The following is a 21,850-nucleotide window of genomic DNA, read 5'->3' on the forward strand; positions in this document are numbered from 1 at the left end:
ATTGACACTCCATTTGGGCCTGGAGCTTTCACTGGATCCAGTTTACTGAGAAGCTTCTGAACCAACCTCTCGTCTACAGTTAGTGGGGGGGGGGGGGGCTGATTGGTTTGGTTAGGGGATGTGGCAAGGGAAGCCTTGTTTTGTTAGAGGACGTGGGCTAGGCTATTGTTAGGTTGGTTTTCCTCGAACCTACAGTAGAGCCTGTTTAGTGCTGCAGCAAGCTAAATGCTGGGGGTCGCATGTTGGGGGGGGGGGGGGGGGGCTCATATAGTTGGTGATCATCAGAATCACACCATTACATATTTGTTTGCCATAACTCTCCTCCATTTTTTCTGAAGACACACCATCTGTCACGTACATTGCCTCAGTTCTCCTGCTGGTGGCAGCACTTAAAATAAACATTTTTTGAGACAACCACTGCTCACCAGCAAATGGCCCACTACAGTACTTTGGTCCACCTGCAGATGGTATTAATATGGACTTGATGGAGGGGTGTATTTTTTCAACCAAACTATTTAACTATGCAAATATAGTAAAATATGCAAATAGTTGCTGCAGTTCTTTGGTCCTCCTGCAAGTAGTATAGGGAGTTTCTATGGTCAAGTCACCTGACAGATTAGCCTATTTGTGCTTGAGACCAGTGCCAGATTATAGAGTACCATCTGGACACTGCTATTTCTGTCCTAAACCTGATTTTCTGCCTTCCTGCTCTTGACCTATATTGTGCATATCTGAATGTTGTGTGTGTATATATTGTTTGTGATTAGTTAGTTGGGATCATTGGAATTGGGCATTCTGCTTTTAGTAGTCCACTGTGTGTTTGCTGTGATCTCACTTGGATAGTTGTATATAGCAAAGCCTTAAATAAACCTTGTTTTTTTCACCTCCAAACAGTTGACTGTCCTTCAGTGTATACAGTAACTGCAAAATGTGGTTATCCACCTGTCTGTGCAGACATTTAACAAACTGTCTCCACAATCTTGAAGCCAATATTTACTAACTCTTCACTCCTCTCTTTGCTGCCATCTTAGGTCTTACCCCAAGAAAAGTAGCACATTGTCATTTTCACTCCACTCCCACACCCTCCCCCACTCAAACATCATCTACATTTTTACAGACTGCATCCCCACTTGTTGACTTAATTCAATGTATGCGGTGCCCAATGGGCACATATTAACAAGTTAGTAATAATAATGGCTATGGAGACACTGAAGTGTATGCTGTTTTGTCAGAAATGTCCATGCACTTTACAAAGTGATTATTTTGATTATTATATTTTAACTTATTATGGATTCCAACACCATCTGTGTGCAGGTCTCCTGCTATTAATATACCTATCTGTTGTATTTGTACTTCTTGCTTTTGTCCAGTGCACCTTGCCACCCCACTGACACAGTTCAGATTGTAAGCTTCTCTGATGGACAATTGGTGACATGTGAAGTGCTGTGGAAGATGCCAGAGTAATGTAAATACAGTATACAACATCAGTGTTATTCTACACATTTCAGACTCGGTCCACACTTGCTGAAGTGGTACAGTATCGGTACAGCATGGATAGGCTGTACCACTCTGTGGTTCTATTACCTTCTCCACTGTGCACAGGAGTGAATGCATGGTAATCTATCATATGAATGGCAGTGCCTCTGCTGTCTGAAAAAAAAAATAAGCATGGGATCACATTAAAACGGACATTACTTAACAGTTCCGTACAAAAGCATAGGTCCTTTCAACATGTCTGGTGGCCCACTGCTGTTTGCGCTGGAAACGGTCCAGCTGATTAGTCTTCAGCATATGCAACAAGGTGTCATGGGTTCGTACTCCCCCTGCTACTGGAAGTCAGAGTCAGCCAATGCTAGCCTCTTCAAGGTCGCCTCCCTCGATCATGTAGTGCAAACCAAACAGAACAAACGAGGCTGGACATTGAAGGCTTGAATGCAAACACGTTTGTATTGTCAGAGTACACTACATGTTACAGTCTTATGCTGGGATTACATGATACGTTTTTTTGCGTTCGATTCGGCACGCGATCTATTAGCCATTCAATTTTCTGCTCGATTCTCTTATCTTCCACTCGTTTTTCTTATCTTTTTCCATTGACTTCTATAAGAAATCGAGCAGAAACGAATCGAGCGGAACATCGGACATGCCGGAATTTTATCATCGAAGGCATCTATCAGAACGATTCTTACAAAAAAACGTATTGTGTAATCCCAGCATTACGACCTTCCTCAGGTGTACAAATGAACCAACACATCACACCCATTTAAATGCTTTGATCTAACCCCACCCCTCAGGCAGGGATTTGACATCACTCATAGTTTGCATAATACAACCTTAAACAAAGGTGTAGATTAATGAGCATGTGATAGTGATAACATTCAATGTAAAATCAACAAGTTTTTACTGTAATGTACTATACAATTGTTTAATACCTTAATGCCTAGTACACACCATACAATTTTCTGTTATGCTGGGCATACACGGTAGGATTATTCCTTATCAATCGAGCCGCTGATGGCTCGATTTATAATTTCCGACAGGTCCGATGACCCCCTGGATAGATCCCCGCAGGCGGACAATTGAGCGGAAGATAAGGAGCGCCCACCTGGACGAGCGGGAATCGATCCGGACGGCGGCGTGGACGAGCGGGGACACGGCAGGAGTCGATCGGATCGACTCATGTATGCCCAGCATTAGATTTTCTGTTTTAGATTATTTTCTGTAGAGACTGGTCATTAGCTCTGGTGCATTGTCTTCTGGTTATCTCCTGCTGAGTAGAACAATGCCTAATTGCTAGGCAGATAGATGGTTAGATAGATGATTTCCAAAATGTTGGAAATGATCTATCTGGCAGGTAAACATAATGCTGGGAATACACGGTTCGTTTTTTAGCTGATTAGATGGTTCGATAGATAATTTCCGACATGTCTGCTCTCCCTTTCAATTCTTTTGCCGCTTGATTTCTGATCGCAGTGAAGGGAAAAAGATAAGAAAAACAAGCGGAAGATAAGAGAATCAATTGTAGAATCGAGTTTCAAAAATGATTGAGAGCATAGACGCACAGCAGAAATGAACCGTGAATTCCTAGCATAACAGAAAATCTAATGCTGGGCATACACGGTTTGTTTCTGCCGCGCGATTCTCCTGTTCAGTCGTTTCGCAGCTCGATTCTGCAATCGATTCTCTTATCTTCTGCTCGTTTTTCTTATCTTTTTACATTCACTTCTATCACAAATCGAGCGGCGAAACGATCGAACAGGAGATCGGACATTTCGGAAATGATCTGTGAGCCCTCTATCTAGCTGAAAAACTAACCGTGTATTCCCAGCATAACAGAAAATTGTATTAGAGGGCACTCCATCCAGCTGTCCCCAGCTAATAAAGTAATGTAATAATTACTGACCCTTTGTCCTGGGCACTTCAGTGAGCTGAATACCCTGCGGGATTAAAAAGAGTCACACTCAAACTAACAATTTAAAACTATTTAAAAACCGTTACATCTGATGACCTCACTACGCAAAGTATGCACACTAACAATTCATATTTTTTCTAAGAAATAGTTCAATGAAGTTATTGCGTACATTGCCCTTGGGTGAACGACATCCATCAGGTGTATTTACTTGAGTAAAGATGTGAAATTTTGCGCTACTGCAGGAAAATGGTCGGTGTAGACCAGCAAGGATCACACAGTGGCAGCTCCTTTGATGCTCGGCTGTGAGCAAGCTACTACGAGATAAAAACAACAAAACGGAAAGAGCGCTCCGTAGTATGACACCTTTTAATAAATTAAAACTGAGCAAATACAAAAATGCACTTACTAGATATGTGCAAATGACAAGCATTCAATGAGGCACGTAGCCTGCGATAGAACCATCCCCTCAAAGGAGTGAAACCTGGGGCTGCAGTGGCCAGCAGCAGCGTGGGTCCAAATGGTTTATGGACATCAGGTCGCTCTCCGAGGTGACTGTGTGCAGGTATCGTCAAGACGCGTTTCGGCGTGTCCACGCCTTCGTCAGTTAATGTTGATGGCGTGGACACGCCGAAACGCTTCTTGACGATACCTGCACACAGTCACCTCGGAGAGCGACGTGATGTCCATACACCATCTGGACCCACGCTGCTGCTGGCCACTGCAGCCCCAGGTTTTACTCCTTTGAGGGGATGGTTCTATTCCAGGCTACGTGCCTCATTGAATGCTTGTCATTTGCACATATCTAGTAAGTGCATTTTTGTATTTGCGCAGTTTTAATTTATTAAAATGTGTCACACTACGGAGCGCTCTTTCCGTTTTGTTGTTTTTATCAGGTGTATTTACTTGGCCTGTCTCAGAAGCAGCATTTTTTCTTTATTACCTAGCATATTTCCGTTAATAGCATCCAGTATCAGTCATCTAAATTGGGAAGCATTGTGAAAAGCATCCCTGAAATGTCTGTTCACTAGTGTGTCATATTCCACCTTCCCCTCGTCTCACTTCATAATGGCCCTCTTATGTTCCGGCCTGACGGTCATGCTCACAAATATCAGTCCACTTGGGCACTTTAGCCCTTTAGCCATAGAAAACATAAGAGCGATAACAAGAGAACCTGACTCACTGCATTTTATAACTGCATTGCATACATTGCAACTGCAACATGACAACAAGTGGCTCTTTGCATTGCTTGCCCTTTGCTTTTTACTGCCGGTATCATTTAGCATTTATTTTGTAATTTGTCATTTAACATTTAAACAGGGTGGTGCTTGTACACCTAATGAGTTTTCACTTGTGTAACTGCAGTAAGTTAGGTCAGGAAAATGGCTGTCTGAATCACAGGGCTAGACAAATCTTTTGGTAAGTGAAACTTTTTCACATGTCATGTTTATGTATTTTAAGTCTGTATTTATATATTGTATGGATTGCTCTGCTTTAATATAAGTACATATTAAGTACACAGGCCAAATTGACTTCTCTTTTGAATTGACAGGAAATGATTATAGCAGGACTTCAACCTGAAACCTCTTATTCTGTCACAGTTGCTGCATACACTATGAAGGGAGATGGTGCGCGCTGCAGACCAAAGGTTGTGACAACAATGAGTGTCGGTAAGCACTGGTTTATCAGTTCCTATACTGTTTGCCCAGGAGAAATGTGGGCTAATGACTGGGAACACAACCTAAGGTTAACTTAAACCTTTAACAAATCTAACATGCTTATTTGGACAGAACATTTCAGTTGATATCAGTTATAGTTTTAAGGGTACTTTGAGAATCTCTAAACCGTGAGTGCTTTACGCACACTTACTGAGTTTTCAAAAGAAAGCTGTACTAGTACACCTCCTTCCCATTTTACAAGTCTCTCAATCAATGCACTTTTCTGAGAGCTGGCATGGAACAGGGGGCCCTACAAGCAGGAGAGTTGTGTCTTAAGGTGCCCATTAACAGTACAATCTCCTGAATGATTGATCATATGATCAATAGGATCAAGTACCATTAATGGGGGCCATTGCCGACAAACCATTATTCTATTGATCATTCTGTCAATCCAAATTTTGGAATCACAAATATCAGATCAGATGGTCGACCACTTGGGAGATTGTATCGTTAATGGACACCTTTAGTGTATTGCTACCTCACAAGTGTCGTATTCGCACATTAGAGTAGCATGAACTCGTGCTTTTAAGGCAACTGTATAAAGTACAGCATTTACCCTTTGTCCAGCTAAGCACTGGAGACAGCTCTCATTTGTTACTGCTTTGCTTTAATACTCCCTTTATAAACAATTGTCAAATGCTACATTTAAAACCAGACTAAAGACTTAAAATTATCCTATACAGAGAACAGCTCAGAGTCCTGTAGCTATCACATTAAATAGTTATTGAGGTTGGAAAAATACATATGTCTATTAACTTCAACCTTTTGAGTCTATCTCTACCTCAGGACAGTGAGCCACAAGAGCAGAAACTCTCTTGATTACTTTAAAGTCACCTCTTTTTCAAGCTAAATAAACCCAATTTGTCTAACCTTTCTTGGTAAGTCAGATCTTTCATCTCTTTGATTATTTCAGTTTACCATCCTTGTACCTGTTCCAAAACTTCAGTATACAGTATGGGATGCAGTTTTTGGCACCACACTATAGTAAGGATACTATAGTGTGGTGCCCAAAACTGTATCCCATACTGTAAATGTGACCTCACAAGGGATTTGTACTAGCACCTCTGCCACCACCAAACTCCTCATCCATGCCCTCATAATTTCCCACCTTGACTACTGCAGTGCCCTTCTGTCTGCTCTCCTTATGACCCGAATAGCCCCGCTGCGGTCCATCATGAATGTGGTAGCCAGAATTATCCACTCCTCCAATCGCTCCACCACAGCGGCTCCCCTCCTAGAATCCCTCCACTGGCTTCCTATCCAGTCCAGAATCAGATTCAAGATATTGTGTCTGACCTACAAATCTGTCCACAAAACCTGTCCAACCTCCATTTCCGATCTTACTCAGAGGTACACACCTAGCCGCTCACTCCGCTCTTCCAATGAACTTCGCCTAACCGCCCCCCCCCCCCCCCCCCCCCCGCATCACCCAGTCCCATGCACGCCTCCAGGTCTTCTCAAGAGCTGCTCCAACACTATGGAGCTCCCTACCTCCACCCATTAGGGCAGCCCCCTCCTTCCACATCTGCAAGAAGGCCCTGAAAACTCACCTTTTCACTCTGGCCTACCACCCCTCACAAGTGCTCTAAACCCGCAGCTGAACTCTGGTCCCCTACCTTTTGTGTCCCTACCTCTACCTCTCCCTCTAGATTGTAAGCCAAATGTTTTTTAAACTCATAAAAACCGATAATTTGAAAAACATTTTTCCTTTGCACTTTGAAAATCAACTTTGAAAATCAATTTTCGCAAAAACTACAAAGTGTTTTTAAAAAATGCTTTGACTTATTTCCACTATTCTCCCTAACATACGTAACTATTTTAGTGACAGTAGCATGCATGGGGGCTTTGCTATTAACCGCTAAAGTTGGCATGAAAGTACATGAAAATTACACGCAATTACAGATGGATTACATGAAATCGATTGAATGTCCAAATCGTAATTACGCATGGCCATAATTGTGAAAATGTACGCAAAATTTATCCTCATTGTAATTAGCAGGTTATGATCATCGCTAGAGGTCACACCTGCAGTATGTAATAGAGTTTTTGGCGTAACACTATAGAAAGGACATTGACATTGAACAGGTTAAAAAGACTGGCAACTAAATTAATCAGAGGGATAGACGGTCTCACTTACTAAAGAAGGTTGGAAAAATTGGGCTTATTTAGCTTAGAAAAAAAGAAGACTTAGAGGTGACCTGATTAACATGTGTAAATATGTCCCTTTTTGTTTTCACATTGGGTGATCATGTGAAAGAAAAAAATCAATACAAACGCTTGGCGGATGAGGTTTTTGTCCCTAGGCTATACAACAGGCAAGGGGACATGATCTGCATATGAAGAAAAACATTTTGCCTGGTGCACACCAAAAACCGCTAGCAGATCCGCAAAATGCTAGCAGATTTTGAAACGCTTTTTCTTCTTTTTCTGCAGCGTTTCAGCTAGCGTTTTGCGGTTTTGTGTAGCGGTTTTGGTATAGTAGATTTCATGTATTGTTACAGTAAGGGCTGGTTCAGACGGACGTTTTTGCGGCGTTAAACGCGGGCTTTCAAACGCGACGTTTTTTTGGATCTACCGCCGTCTCATTCAAGTGAATGGGAGCGTTTATGGCTGGCTTTTGCAAGCTTTCATAAACGCCTGGCGGTTGATCCCGGCGTCGCGTCTAGTCCCGAAAGCAACATGCAGCTTCTGGAAGGCGGTTGCGTCTGGCCGCATAGCGTTCGAACGTGCTCGAACGCCAGTGAAAGCTAGTGAAAGTCTGCAAAGGCGTCTGGAGGAGGGGACAGAACAGGAAGGAGAACCATAATTCCATGCGAAAGGAAGTGATGATGTGAAAGGAAGTGATGAGACAGGCTAGAGCGATGGCGACAGCAGCAGAGCGCAATGTGGAGCTGGGAGAGCTGGTTGAACAGGTTCATGGCCACCCTGCCATTTGGGACAGTAGCTGCAGGGAATACAGCAACAATGTACGGAAGGCACGCGCTTGGGAGGAAGTTTGCAAACATTTTTTCGAGCAGTATCCGGAGTATAGTGCATCTACTAGAGACAACATTTGTAAGTACATGATGCGGCTCACTGTATGATCTTATAATACATTGTACCTCCCACTGAATGCATTGTACCTCCCCACGGGCCCACCGAATGCATTGTACCTCCCCACGGGCCCACCGAATGCATTGTACCTCCCCACGGGCCCACTGAATGCATTGTACCTCCCCACGGGCCCACTGAATGCATTGTAACCCCCCCACAAGCCCACCGAATGCATTGTACCTCCCCACGGGCCCACCGAATGCATTGTACCTCCCCACGGGCCCACTGAATGCATTGTACCTCCCCACGGGCCCACCGAATGCATTGTACCTCCCCACGGGCCCACTGAATGCATTGTACCTCCCCACGGGCCCACTGAATGCATTGTACCTCCCCACGGGCCCACTGAATGCATTGTACCTCCCCACGGGCCCACTGAATGCATTGTACCTCCCCACGGGCCCACTGAATGCATTGTACCTCCCCACGGGCCCACTGAATGCATTGTACCTCCCCACAAGCCCACCGAATGCATTGTACCTCCCCACGGGCCCACCGAATGCATTGTACCTCACCACAAGCCCACAGAATGCATTGTACCTCCCCACGGGCCCACCGAATGCATTGTACCTCATGGTAGGACCATCTGTCTGTGGCTTTGGTAGGCTGCTTAGCTTCCCCCAGGCCACAGGCAGATGGTCCCCCATGAGATGATGGACTTTCTCTCCTTCAGCCACAAACCTTGGCCCTCTCAGGCTCTCCGCCTGTGCCTCCTCTCAGGCTATCCTCCTGTGCCTCCTCTCAGGCTCTCCTCCTGTGACTCCTACTGTGTGAGCTACTGTTGTAGCACAGCATGCACATTTATGTGCTCCCACTGTAAACACCATGTGGGGTTGAGGGGGAGATGGTCCATCTCCTCATGGTAGGACCATCTGTCTGTGGCTTTGGTAGGCTGCTTAGCTTCCCCCCAGGCCACAGGCAGAGTGTCCCCCATGAGGTGATGGACTTTCTCTCCATCAGCCACAAACCTTGGCCCTCTCAGGCTCTCCTCCTGTGCCTCCTACTGTGTGAGCTACTGTTGTAGCACAGCATGCACATTTATGTGCTCCCACTGTAAACACCATGTGTGCCAAGTGTCCTCCTGTGCCTGTTGTTAGCACATCAAGGCTTTGTAAATATTTTTTGTACATACAGTTACATATAGTTCATATATGAATAATATTGAAACGGAGAATGTTTTCTGTTAATTTTTTTTATTAAAAAGAAATAATTCAGAAAAACAATGTCAGTTTTTACTTTATTCAATGTGTATTGCTTCCCCAAGGGTCACTATAACCGCATGCTTGTTCCCAAGGATTTTTCCGGGAAGTGGCAAGTGGCTATTGCTTCCCAATGCTACCCGCCCCACCACCCTTTACAAAGCGAGTAAGTAAGCATCACAATATGGACCAGCATGCCATATTTTGCTGCTTCCCCAAGGGTCACTATAACCGCATGCTTGTTCCCAAGGATTTTTCCGGGAAGTGGCAAGTGGCTATTGCTTCCCAATGCTACCCGCCCCACCACCCTTTACAAAGCGAGTAAGTAAGCATCACAATATGGACCAGCATGCCATATTTTGCTGCTTCCCCAAGGGTCACTATAACCGCATGCTTGTTCCCAAGGATTTTCCGGGAAGTGGCAAGTGGCTATTGCTTCCCAATGCTACCCGCCCCACCACCCTTTACAAAGCGAGTAAGTAAGCATCACAATATGGACCAGCATGCCATATTTTGCTGCTTCCCCAAGGGTCACTATAACCGCATGCTTGTTCCCAAGGATTTTTCAGGGAAGTGGCAAGTGGCTATTGCTTCCCAATGCTACCCCGCCCCACCACCCTTTACAAAGCGAGTAAGCAAGCATCACAATATGGACCAGCATGCCATATTTTGCTGCTTCCCCAAGGGTCACTATAACCGCATGCTTGTTCCCAAGGATTTTTCCGGGAAGTGGCAAGTGGCTATTGCTTCCCAATGCTACCCGCCCCACCACCCTTTACAAAGCGAGTAAGTAAGCATCACAATATGGACCAGCATGCCATATTTTGCTGCTTCCCCAAGGGTCACTATAACCGCATGCTTGTTCCCAAGGATTTTTGCGGGAAGTGGCAAGTGGCTATTGCTTCCCAATGCTACCCGCCCCACCACCCTTTACAAAGCGAGTAAGTAAGCATCACAATATGGACCAGCATGCCATATTTTGCTGCTTCCCCAAGGGTCACTATAACCGCATGCTTGTTCCCAAGGATTTTTGCGGGAAGTGGCAAGTGGCTATTGCTTCCCAATGCTACCCGCCCCACCACCCTTTACAAAGCGAGTAAGTAAGCATCACAATATGGACCAGCATGCCATATTTTGCTGCTTCCCCAAGGCCCACTATAACCGCATGCTTGTTCCCAAGGATTTTTCCAGGAAGTGGCATGCGGCTATTACAGGCAACATGCAGTAAGAAAACATACAACCATACAATTCACAGGGGGGAAAAAAAAAGAAAATTTTTTTTTGAATTAAATCTGGCTATATTGAAAGGGGTCTTCTCCCACAGAAGATACAAAATAGTTCACAAATTTGTCACGGACAGTTCCAGCTGCTGAGGTGTGACGTACGAAGCTGCCAGTGTGATCTGTGAAGGCCGCATCCACAATTTCATCGTAATTCACACCTTCCTTTTCACGAACAAAGTTGTGCAGTACACATGCTGCTTTTACAACATTGTCTACATGGTCAGGGGTCATCACCAGAGTGCTGTGGAAAACCCGCCATTTGTTAGACAACACTCCAAACACACACTCCACAAAACGGCGGGCTTTGGTGAGACGGTAATTAAACACCTTCTTCTTTGTGTCCAGATCTCTCTTTGGGTATGGCTTCATCAAATTGACATAAAGTGCAAAGGCTTCATCTCCGACCATCACATGTGGCATTGGTTCCCCATGTTCCTGGATTGGTTTAGGCCCCGGAAGGTTCAAAGTACCATTGTACAACCGGCTGCCAATGAGAGACGATCGGAAGATGTTGGAATCTGCAGTACTGCCATAGGATCCTACATCAATCGTCAGAAACTTATAGTTGGCATCGACAACTGCCATGAGCATCACTGAAAAGTACTTCTTATAGTTGTAGTACCGTGATCCAGAACCACTTGGAAGTTGTATCCGAATATGTTTTCCATCCACGGCACCAACACAATTTGGAAACTTGGCCTTTTTAAGGAAGGAGTCTGCAGCATCCTTCCACAACTGCTCAGTCGGTGAAGGCATGAAGATTGGCTGCAAGACTTCCCATATCTTCTGGCACGTGTCGTGAACAATCCCTTGCACAGTTGATCTACCCAAACGAAACTGGTAGTGTAAAGAGGCAAAAGTCTCACCCGTAGCAAGGAATCTAGAAAAATGGGAAAAAAATTTAGCCTTCACAAACACAAAAAAACACTTGTAACACACAGCGAATAAACTACATACATTAGGTGTACTCACCGCAGTGTCACCAGGAGACGCTCAGCAGGACTCACTGGTGAACGCATGTTGGTATGCTGCCTCTGAAGGGAAGGAGATAGCAGGACCAACAGCTCGTCAAAGGAATCCACGGTCATCCGCACGTAGCCAAAGAAACGAGCAGGATGCCTTCTGAGATCGTGGGAAAGGGACATAAATGCACCTCTACTGGATCTCTCTGCAACAATAGGATGAACCCACAGCCTCCCAGCACTCACCCTGTGACCCGTCGGAGGCCTCGACAGAAGCGCCCTGAGAGTCACAAGCTTCAGCTGAACAAGGCAAGCCTGAATCTCATCCATATCTCCAGCAAGAAAAACGCAATTCACAAAACAAACCAGAGCTCTGGGCAAAGTATGTCACCAGCACTCGGAGTACAGGAAGTACAAAGGTATTTCCGCTTCCTGCAGACACATAACCAAGTCCTTTCACTTTAAAAACGCCCACTTCCTGTAAAAGCCAGCAAAAGCCAAGAGAACGCAACGCTAGCAAACGCTACTACATGAAAGCTAATAAAAGCCTTTAAACGCTTAGCAGTTAAACGCTAGCGTTCTTGAAAAAAAAACGCGGGCGTTTGAACGCGGCGTTTAAAAACGCTCCGCAGACGTCCGTCTGAACCAGCCCTAAAGCTGTTACTGAACAGCTACTGTAACAAAAAACGCCTGGCAAACCGCTCTGAAGTGCCGTTTTTCAGAGCGGTTTGCGGTTTTCCTATACTTAACATTGAGGCAGAAACGCATCCGCAATCCAAAATCTGCAGCAGCCCGGTAGTATGCGTTTCTGCAAAACGCCTCCCGCTCTGGTGTGCACCAGCCCATTGAAATACATTACCCTAGCGGATCCGCACCCGCAAGCAGATCGCAAACAGCAGCGGAAACGCTCCGGTGTGCACTAGGCCTACGTGTCATCTATGTAGGAAGGGGTTATTTACAGTAAGAGGGGTTAAAATATGGAATATCTGACCTCAGGCACTAGCTATATCAAACTCTATATCTGCATTTAAGGTGGGCTTGGATGATTTCCTTGCACTGAAGGACATCCATGGCTATAATTCTTAAGTATTCCAGGCAGATTTGATCCAAGGATTTATCTGGAGTTGGCAAGGATTTGTTTTCCTTTTAACCTCCCTAGAGTTCTGGACGAGCTGAGCTCGTCCAGAGACGCTAGATGGCACTGCTCAGACCCTGGTGGGCCGGTTTTGATAAAAAAAAATTTCAAACACGCAGCTAGCACTTTGCTAGCTGCGTGTTTGCTCCGATCGCCGCCAACTCGCCGCTACCCAACGCAAAGCAGGGCCTCCCTGCAGACCCCGTGCGCAGCCTGGTGGATCGGGAGTCCCTGTGATGTCACGACGTCGATGACGTCACTCCGTTCGTCGCCATGGCGACGGGGAGAAGCCCTAAAGGAAATCCCGTTCAGAATGGGATTTCCTTATGGGCGTGATCGCCGGCGGCGATCGGAAGGGAGGGAGGGAGCAGGAAGGGGAGAATCATGTAGGCTAGGCTAGCTACATGATACTTTAGGGCTTCCCCCGTCGCCATGGCGAACTAAACTCAGTACTGAGCCATGTGGGACTCCACTGCTAACAGTTTCCCATTTTGAGTATGAGCCATTTACATTTGCCCTTTGCATTCTGTCCCTTAGCCAGTTCTGTCCATGTATACTCTGTCCATGTTCATACATTCCCCCTAGTCATTCCCAAGCCGTGTGCCGCGACACATTCATGTGTCGCGGCAGCATCACATATGTGTCGCCCGCTCTGTCTCTCCCTGCTTCTGCCAGTCTCTGCTCCATCTGTAATTAGAGCAGTGCTACAAGAAGATGGCCACCGATGTCCACAAAGGCGGACATCGGCTGCCATTTTCTTGTAGCAATCTGACTACAGATGGAGAGAAAGCGGGGAGAAGCAGGGAAAGAAGACGCTTGTGACGGAGGAGGAGAGAGGGCTGCCGGGTACATAGAGGAAGCGGACGCCAGCTCAGAAGGATACACAAGTGGCGGCCGCAAAAATGGAGTGGGAAGCAGGCGGCCCACTTACCTGCCTAAACTATACTGAAGGCAACTATACTTACTACCCATACTGGGGCATCTATACTACCCATACTGGGGCATCTATGCTACCCATACTGGGGCACCTATACTTACAGTACTAGGGCAGCTATACTACCTATACTGGGGCAGCTATACTACCCATACTGGGGCAGCTATACTACCTATACTGGGGCAGCTATACTACCCATACTGGGGCAGCTATACTACCTATACTGGGGCAGCTATACTACCTATACTGAGGCAGCTATACTACCCACACTGGGGCAGATATACTACTCATACCGGAGCAGCTATACCACCTATACTGGGGCAGCTATACTACCCATACTGGGGCCTCTATACTACCCATACTGGGGCAACTATATTACCCATACTGGGGCAGCTATACTACCTTTACTGGGACAGCTATACTAAGGCAGTTGTACTACCTATACTGAGGCAGCTATACTACCTATACTGGCGCATCTATACTACCCATACTAGGTTTACTATATTACCCATACTAGGGTAGCTATTCTACCTGTACTGGGGCAGCTATACTGCCTATACTAGGGCAGTTATGCTACCTATACTGGGGCAGTTATGCTACCTATAGTGGGGCAGGTATACTGCCTATACTGGGGCAGCTATACTACCTATACTGGGGAACTATACTACCTATACTGGGGCAGCTATACTTCCCATACTGGGGCAACTAGATTACCTATACTGGGGAAGCTATACTGGGGCAGCTATACTACCTATACTGGGGAACTATACTACCTATACTGGGGCAGTTATACTACCTATACTGGGGCGTCTATACTACCCATATTGGGGCAACTATATTACCTATACTGGGGCAACTATACTACCTATACTGGGGAACTATTCTACCTGGTGAAATGGGAGATTTGCATCATGGATGTGCAGACAATAAATCTGTAGAAACTGTGTTATGCTATCATGTCAATGTGGACCAAAATCTCAGGAATGCCATGAAGTATAACGCAAAAAAGGGGTTAAACTCAGTACTAACACGATGTACAGCAAAGAGGGAAGCAAAATATTTCAATTTTCCTGTCAATGTATTTCTTTTGTTAATTTATTAGCATACCATTTGGTAATCATGAGCCTCCAAAATGCCAAATGCTGCACCAATAGCCCCAGAGTATCAAATGCTGTCTCTATGACCATCAAATAATAAATGCAGCAAACCTTCCCTCTCAGGCCTCGTTCAGACTATACGCGCTGCCGTGCGCATTTTGGCAGCGCGTATAGTGTGCGACACGCAAGAACGGTAGAAGGGCATAGACAGCCCTTCTACCGTTCCAATCATATGCGCTGTGTGGCAGCGCGATTGCGCTATCGCGTACTGCACGCATTTTTGGGAATCGCAGCGCAGATCCCATTCATTGTAATGAATGGGATCTGCAGCGCAGCGCATAGGAGCGCAGATGGCGTGCGATTGGACGCGTTGCGTTCCGATCGCACAGCCATCTGCGCTAAATGATGTGAACAAGGCCTAACACATGCAATGAGGCAAACGTTACCTCCACCACATGCAATGAGGAAAACTTTACCTACCACAAATACGAGGCAAATGTTACCTTAGCCACATGAAATGCTGCAAATTTTACCTCCCACACATGCAATGAGGCAAACGTTACCTCCCAAAATGCAATCAGGCAAACGTTACTTCCCGCTCATGAAATGAAAAAAATGATACCTCCAACCTATGCAATGAGGCAAACGTTACCTCCCGCAGATGAAATGTAGAAAACGTTACCTCCACCACGTGCAATGAGGAAAACTTTACCTACCACACATGCAATGAGGCAAATGTTACCTCAGACACATGAAATGTAACAAACTTTACTACCGATGCAAGCAATGAGGCAAATGTTACAAAGTGACGGACGTGATGTAACGATTGTGTAACTATTTCCGTGGTCAGTGCACAGGATGCGCGCCGACACTGCAGAAATCCTCCACAAGCGTATAATCGGAGAGAACCCAGCAATGATGCTATGCACCAGTAGAGGGGAATTCCTGCCGGCAGATGGAGCTGTGGAGTGCAGAGGAACAGATCCTCTGCACAGCCACAGATGCCAGATAATGATTGTACGTAATGGGGCAGCAAAGCAGGGCAAGATAGCCCTTAAAGAGAGAGAGCACAGAGACAGACCAAATGTGTGTTCCCCAATCTAGTTGCCACCCGGCGACGGTGAACACACATCCGTAGAAACAACGCGGGAACGCAATCGCAGGAGAGAGGCGATTGCCAGAAGTGACACAAGGCTGAACAGAACAGAGCACGAGAGTAGCAAAGGCACAGCAAACAACAATCAGAAGGTGAAGAAAATAACAAACGATAGCTAAACGCGAACACCGCACTCATTCGCAACAGCGAACGCGTTTACAATGCGGTCTCCGCACGATAAGCGCAACAGAGACAAGCACGCCACCCTGACTAACCAATGACAGACAAATGAACAAATAACAGGAACGCTTGCTAAACGGTTTACCACAGGCAACCGCAAGCGTTTGCTCCAGACAGACAGACGAACGATCAACAGGAATAGGTCAGATAAGATCTACCGCTCTTCCGTCAGAGTGAGTGCGATCCGGGTTCAGGGATAGAACAGAAAGGATCTATTGCTCTTTCCGCCAGAGCGAGTGTGATCCAAGTAGAGAAACAGAGCTAGCAGGATCCACTGCTCTTTACCACCAGAGCAAGTGTGATCCAAGTAGAGAAACAGAGCTAGCAGGATTTACTGCTCTTTTCCACCAGAGCAAGTGTGATCCAAGTACAGAAACAGAGCTAGCAGGATCCACTGCTCTTTTCCACCAGAGCAAGTGTGATCCAAGTACAGCAACAGAGTTAGCAGGATTCACTGCTCTTTTCCACCAGAGCGAGTGTGATCCAAATACAGGAATAGGCCTAGCAGGATCCACTGCTCTTACCGCCAGAGCGAGTGCGATCCACACGGCAAGACAGACAGAAGGAGTAACCAGTAGCAACCGCAGCTACGGTAAAACTCCAAGACATAGACTAGAGAGACCCACTGCCACTAACTCTAGGGCACGTGCGATCCAGGTACTGGACCAAAAGATTCACCATCGCCAACCGCTGGCGACAGTGCAATCGCAAGGACAAGACAAAACAGGCAATACAGATAATACAACCTGACTGCACTAGAAGGATTGCCTAGTGCAGTCCTCAGGAATTACTGTAAGATAATATTTAGCAAACAATGGCAAGGCTGACACTCCAGGAGTGTATTAACAAACAATCATGACCAGCAAAGGATTGTAGGATCACATGGTATTTATGCTGCAAGCCTTCAAAGGAGACGGCTAGATAATTTGCATGACAAATGTATGCAAATTCCTCAGAAGCAGAGCAGGTCAGAAACTTGCAAAGTGAAGACAGGTCTCTCTTCCAGAGACCTGCAGCCCACAGACTTGAGGAATGGTCAAACAGCTGTCTGCCTGTGTAGCCAGCTGAGCAGATTATTACACGTGACCATGGGTAACTTACTCAGGTCTGGTCTATCCTGAGTCGCCGGTGCTCGATCCTCCAGTGGTTCACCACTCCACTCTCAGCAGCACAATTATAGGAAAGGAGAAGGCACACAACAGGCTTAGTAACTTGCGTTTAGCAAATACACAACATGTTTCTGGGAAATTCCCTTCATCAGGTGTACATGCTCACCCAGAAACACAGTGCTTAAATTGATGAGTAAGGTGTACCACACTCCCCAAGGACAGCCTCTTCCTTGATCAGCTGACCAATGACATCAGTCCAGAAGTCCATACTTCCTGGAAAGGAAAAAAGTACACAGGGCACTATATTTCAAGTCTACCCACTGAACCTGATCACATATCAATATTGCTAAATTCCACGGTAACAACCGGAATTATCCAATGTAATAATGTTTAGGATAATACAATCATATATTGACCAATCGGTCTCATCTTTCCACCCTCCAACCGAAATCCCCAGAGAAAGTGATGGATCGACCGTCCATCATAATCAGATTATGATGGACGGTCGATCCATCAATTTAAGAAATTAATGCTGGATGGGGTTGATTGGGAACAACACATTGCTGTATTATGAGACAAATGTATATTCTCAATACATGGTTCAAATAATTACATTGTTTGCTGTTTGTTGCACTGAGGAGAAGGACCTTCATATCCTTGAAATTATGTAAGGCGGTGATTATTTTTATGGAATAAAAGGAAATTTCACTATAAATATTTATTTGCTGACCCATATCCAGAGGTTTACTAATTAATGAAGATTGCACTGGTTCCATGGGTTATTGCACCTTAGAGATTGATATGGGACTGTGTGACTTATGAATGTTCTCAAGCTATTACTTAAGCTCACCATGACAAACTTTTGCCCCATAATTCTTCTTTTAGCAAAAGAAAGTATATTGAAACACAATTACAGAGTAAGTAACAGCTTCATAGTAACAAAAACATCACAGAAATGTATAAGAATGACTTCCCGTGAAGAATAAACATAATAGAACAAGCAGTAAGTGCTTAAAATCAAGTTACAGCAACAATGGGTTATTATTAATGGTACAATAGCAGGTGTGGGTCAGAGGGCAAGTAAGTGGAACCAAGTCTTAACTGTACAGAGCTTAAATTATGGTAGGTTAGAATTATCTGTGCCTATGTGTTTTTAATTTTTTTTTTTTTTTGCTACACTAGCATTAAATACTACTCCAGTATTTACTTAAAGGGATACTTAAGTCCATAAAAAAAGTCAGTTTTACTTACCTGGAGCTTCTACCAGCCCCCTGCAGTCACCCTGTGCCCTGTGCGCGGGCCTGTACTCAACGATGCTTCGGTCCCCCTCCGTGGCTCCCTGGCTGTGCGTAACCTCGATCACACTCTCTTCGCTAAAAGCATCCTGTACAAAGCGCAGTATGTGAAAATATCGACTGTGCCTGCGCAGGTTGCTCCCGCTGATGAGAGCACTAATGAGGATGTGCGTGCCCAGGGCAGCGCAGGTGCAGTGGCCGGCGACAGCCTCAGTCGCTGAAAGCAAACGGATCAATTAATACCAGCAGGGCGACTGCAGGGGGCCAGTACAAGCCCCAGATAATTAAAACTGACTTTTTTATTGACTTACGTATCCTTTTAAGTAAATACTGGATTAGTATTCAATGCTAGTGTAGCAAAAAGCATTAAAAGACATAGGTACAGATAATTCTAGCCTACCATAATTATTTGGGAATCAGAGCATCCAGGGCATACCTATTAAAAAGCCGCTGCGAGACTTGGGCGCATGATATAGCCGGTATATGACTAACCCTGCTCCTGCACAACTCCCGGCGGCGTTATTTACTATTCCCCGTCCAGGTCAACGTGGATGGTAGGGAATGATGTAATTCGGCTTCCAGCGATTGCTGGCAGCCAAATTACAGTGTTTTAAAAGTAACTTCAGTTCCGTCTTCTGACGGCGTAGAAGTTACTCACTGTGTGCTGCTATAGCCATAATTCGTAATATAGTCTATGGTGGCGCCTACTGTGTCAAAACCTTCTGCGCTGGATTCCCAGTGTTCGCATCCAGGCAGATTCCCAATAGAATAGAACCATGGGGTCAGCGTTCCAGCCACTTGTCCCAGATTTTGTGAAATTTAGTGGTGGAGTTCCTATGCATATATATATATATATCAATTTTTATAGGGAAGGGAGGTATCAATTCTCTCAAGCCATTTTGCTTTTGTGGGAGGCGTAGGATGTAGCCATATTATCTTGTCTGGCTGCAAATAGCACCTCAGACATTTTTTTTGCATCTGCCTGGATGCTGTCATCTGCGCATATATCCAAAAGGCATTGGGCCAAATCTTTGGAAACAGGACAGCCCATCTTATCATGAAGAAATTTGACCACAGTGCCAAAACTCATCTACTGTTGGACATTCCCACACAAGGTGGACTAATGTGAGGGCAAGAGCTTGACATTTGGGACATGCTTCTGGGATTTTGTGCAGCCTGGCAGGAGTCAACTATGTTTGGTGGAGTAAGTATAACTGTTTAAGTCTCTCTTACAAATTGGAAGATGCTCTCTTGGCACTCGAAAACATTTCATCCCAGTCTTCCTCATTTAGATTGTTAATTAAAGACACCCATTCGGGGAATTACGGAGAACGTGAAGGACCTTAGGCAACAGCACCATCTTAATTAAATTAACTCTACCTGCCACCGATAGGGGGAGTTTAGACCAGCCCTTACATTTGTCAGACGCATAAGTTAAGAGGGAAAGAACCTCTTGTGCAAGATAATTGTGTGATTCTTTATGCATCTGTACACCTAGGTATTTAAAGGAGGTGACTAATTGCAGTGGGTCAATGTCTGGTAACTGTTGTGTGGGCGATTCATCCACTCGGAGTATCACTGATTTTGTTTAGTTAAGACAGGGGACAGAGTAGTAGCTAGATGTGTCAATGACATCAAGGGCCGTGGATAGTGATAACCCATCATCTGCCAAATACAGAATAGTTTCATCAGCATACATGCTGAGTTTTACTTCTGTGTGTTCCATTTGAAATCCGATAATGAGAGGGTGTGCCCTAATCCTACAAGAGGCTCAGCCACTAAGGCATATAGAATGGGGGAAAGGGGACAGTCCTGTCTAGTACCGGTGCCCAGGGAAAAGGGTTCAGAGATTTAGCCCCATAATCGGCCAGCTATAAACTATGGTCAGCTGGGTTGGAATGTCTAATAGTGGGAGCTTTCTTCTAAGCAGCACCACCACTATAAAAGCTGTGCTGGGAGGAAACATTACAATCCTAAAACTTTTCTGACTGTAGCTATGAATATCTGGAGGTCACCTTCATAAAGGTAGCAACCAGATTCCAATACAAGTTCCCCCTAATTATCACCTCCAGAATTCCTAGCACTTGAGAAGAGTTCTTGCAAAGGAGAGCAGGGGGGATTGCAGGGAATGGTGAGAGGATTGCTTCTTTCCCCTTGCAAGCTCCCTCCAATCTTGGTTGAACTAAGACACTCTCATAATTGAATATTTTATTTTCCAAAATATTTGGTCATTGTCAGGGGTGTAAAAAGAAATCACCGGGCCCCCTTGTGAAACTTGATGGGGCCCCCTACATAGCCCCTTGCGCCCCCAAATCCCCCCCCCCCCACGCCAATCTCTCCCCCCCCCCTCTGATTTCTGCACAGGTGAACTAAGAACCACTGTTATTCAGTGTTATTTAATTGGCTAGTGCACGCTTGAATGTGCACTGCAGGCATTTTCTCTATCAATGACACTATCAATGACATTAGCTTCTGGGATAAAAGTGCATGTTTTCACACATACAGACACACATGATGTGCAGAAAATGCATACAGAAAACCGGCAGGCTCTGCAGACTCCTCCAGCATCACTACAGTTCAGAGCACTTGGGGAGGGGTAGAGAGGTTGGGGACTGGGAGCTGTACACAATAACCTGCTGCAAACTGAATAGGAGCTGTCTACAAATCTTTTTCTACAAAACTTTGTATGATTCGTTATCAGTGGCTGAGCATATGCAGCCTTTAGAACAATTGTACAGAGATTAAAAGCTTTTTCTCTCCACGCCCTTAGTTGTCAGTCTCTCAGGACAAGGAAAAGAAACATCTCCCCACCACAGGGCTCCCTGTTGCTTCTAGGCACTCCTGAGGCTGTATCCCTTGCAGGGTCTATTGTTACGCCCCTGGGCATTGTTATATGTCCCCCATGGATGTGCCCAGTTCCCTAAGTCATTTTTTTAAACATCATGTTGCCTATTTGCCCTAAAAATTTAGAGAACTCAAACCAAAAATCCCTCCCAAAAACTTCAGTGGGGTTCGTCAGCTAACTATTAGGTTTGCAAATGTTTTAAAAGTTCACAGTCTGCCTTGAGATAAGTTCACCCATCACTAGTAAACACTGAGAAGAGCAACATCACTAGTAAATGAGGTTAACATAGTAAAATACATATTTTGCTTAGCCATGCACTTTGCAATTGAGTAAAATGTCAGATTTTGGAGATATGTTAGAAATACATTTTTTCCCCCCTTTGCAATTCCCTAGTGAAGCTCACATTGACATCACTTTCTCATTTTTTCTATGAAG

The 21,850-nt window shown here is 45.2% G+C and overlaps 2 protein-coding genes across 2 annotated transcripts in view; one reads left to right on the forward strand and one right to left on the reverse strand.

Moving 5' to 3' along the window:
- Positions 1-21,850, forward strand: part of LOC137509805 (receptor-type tyrosine-protein phosphatase S-like) — a 782,862-nt gene that overhangs the window by 407,014 nt on the left and 353,998 nt on the right. The window contains exon 14 of the mRNA XM_068233857.1: positions 4,962-5,079. Coding sequence (XP_068089958.1) covers positions 4,962-5,079 — 118 coding nt within the window. The remainder of the gene's footprint in view (positions 1-4,961; positions 5,080-21,850) is intronic.
- LOC137561689 (uncharacterized) lies at positions 10,706-11,790 on the reverse strand. Its single transcript, XM_068273034.1, has 2 exons — positions 11,675-11,790; positions 10,706-11,582 (listed from the first exon to the last, which is right to left on the reverse strand). Exons 1-2 carry the CDS (start codon positions 11,788-11,790, stop codon positions 10,706-10,708), a joined length of 993 nt encoding a protein of 330 aa, XP_068129135.1.

Source organism: Hyperolius riggenbachi, chromosome 1, assembly GCF_040937935.1.
Source record: "Hyperolius riggenbachi isolate aHypRig1 chromosome 1, aHypRig1.pri, whole genome shotgun sequence".
Classification (NCBI taxonomy): Eukaryota; Metazoa; Chordata; class Amphibia; order Anura; family Hyperoliidae; genus Hyperolius; species Hyperolius riggenbachi.

Coding starts and splice junctions, on each gene's coding strand:
- LOC137561689 (XM_068273034.1), bottom strand. CDS start 11,790: ATGACCGTGGATTCCTTTGACGAGCTGTTGGTCCTGCTATCTCCTTCC. Junction 11,583..11,674: donor CGTCTCCTGGTGACACTGCG/GTGAGTACACCT, acceptor CCATTTTTCTAG/ATTCCTTGCTACGGGTGAGA.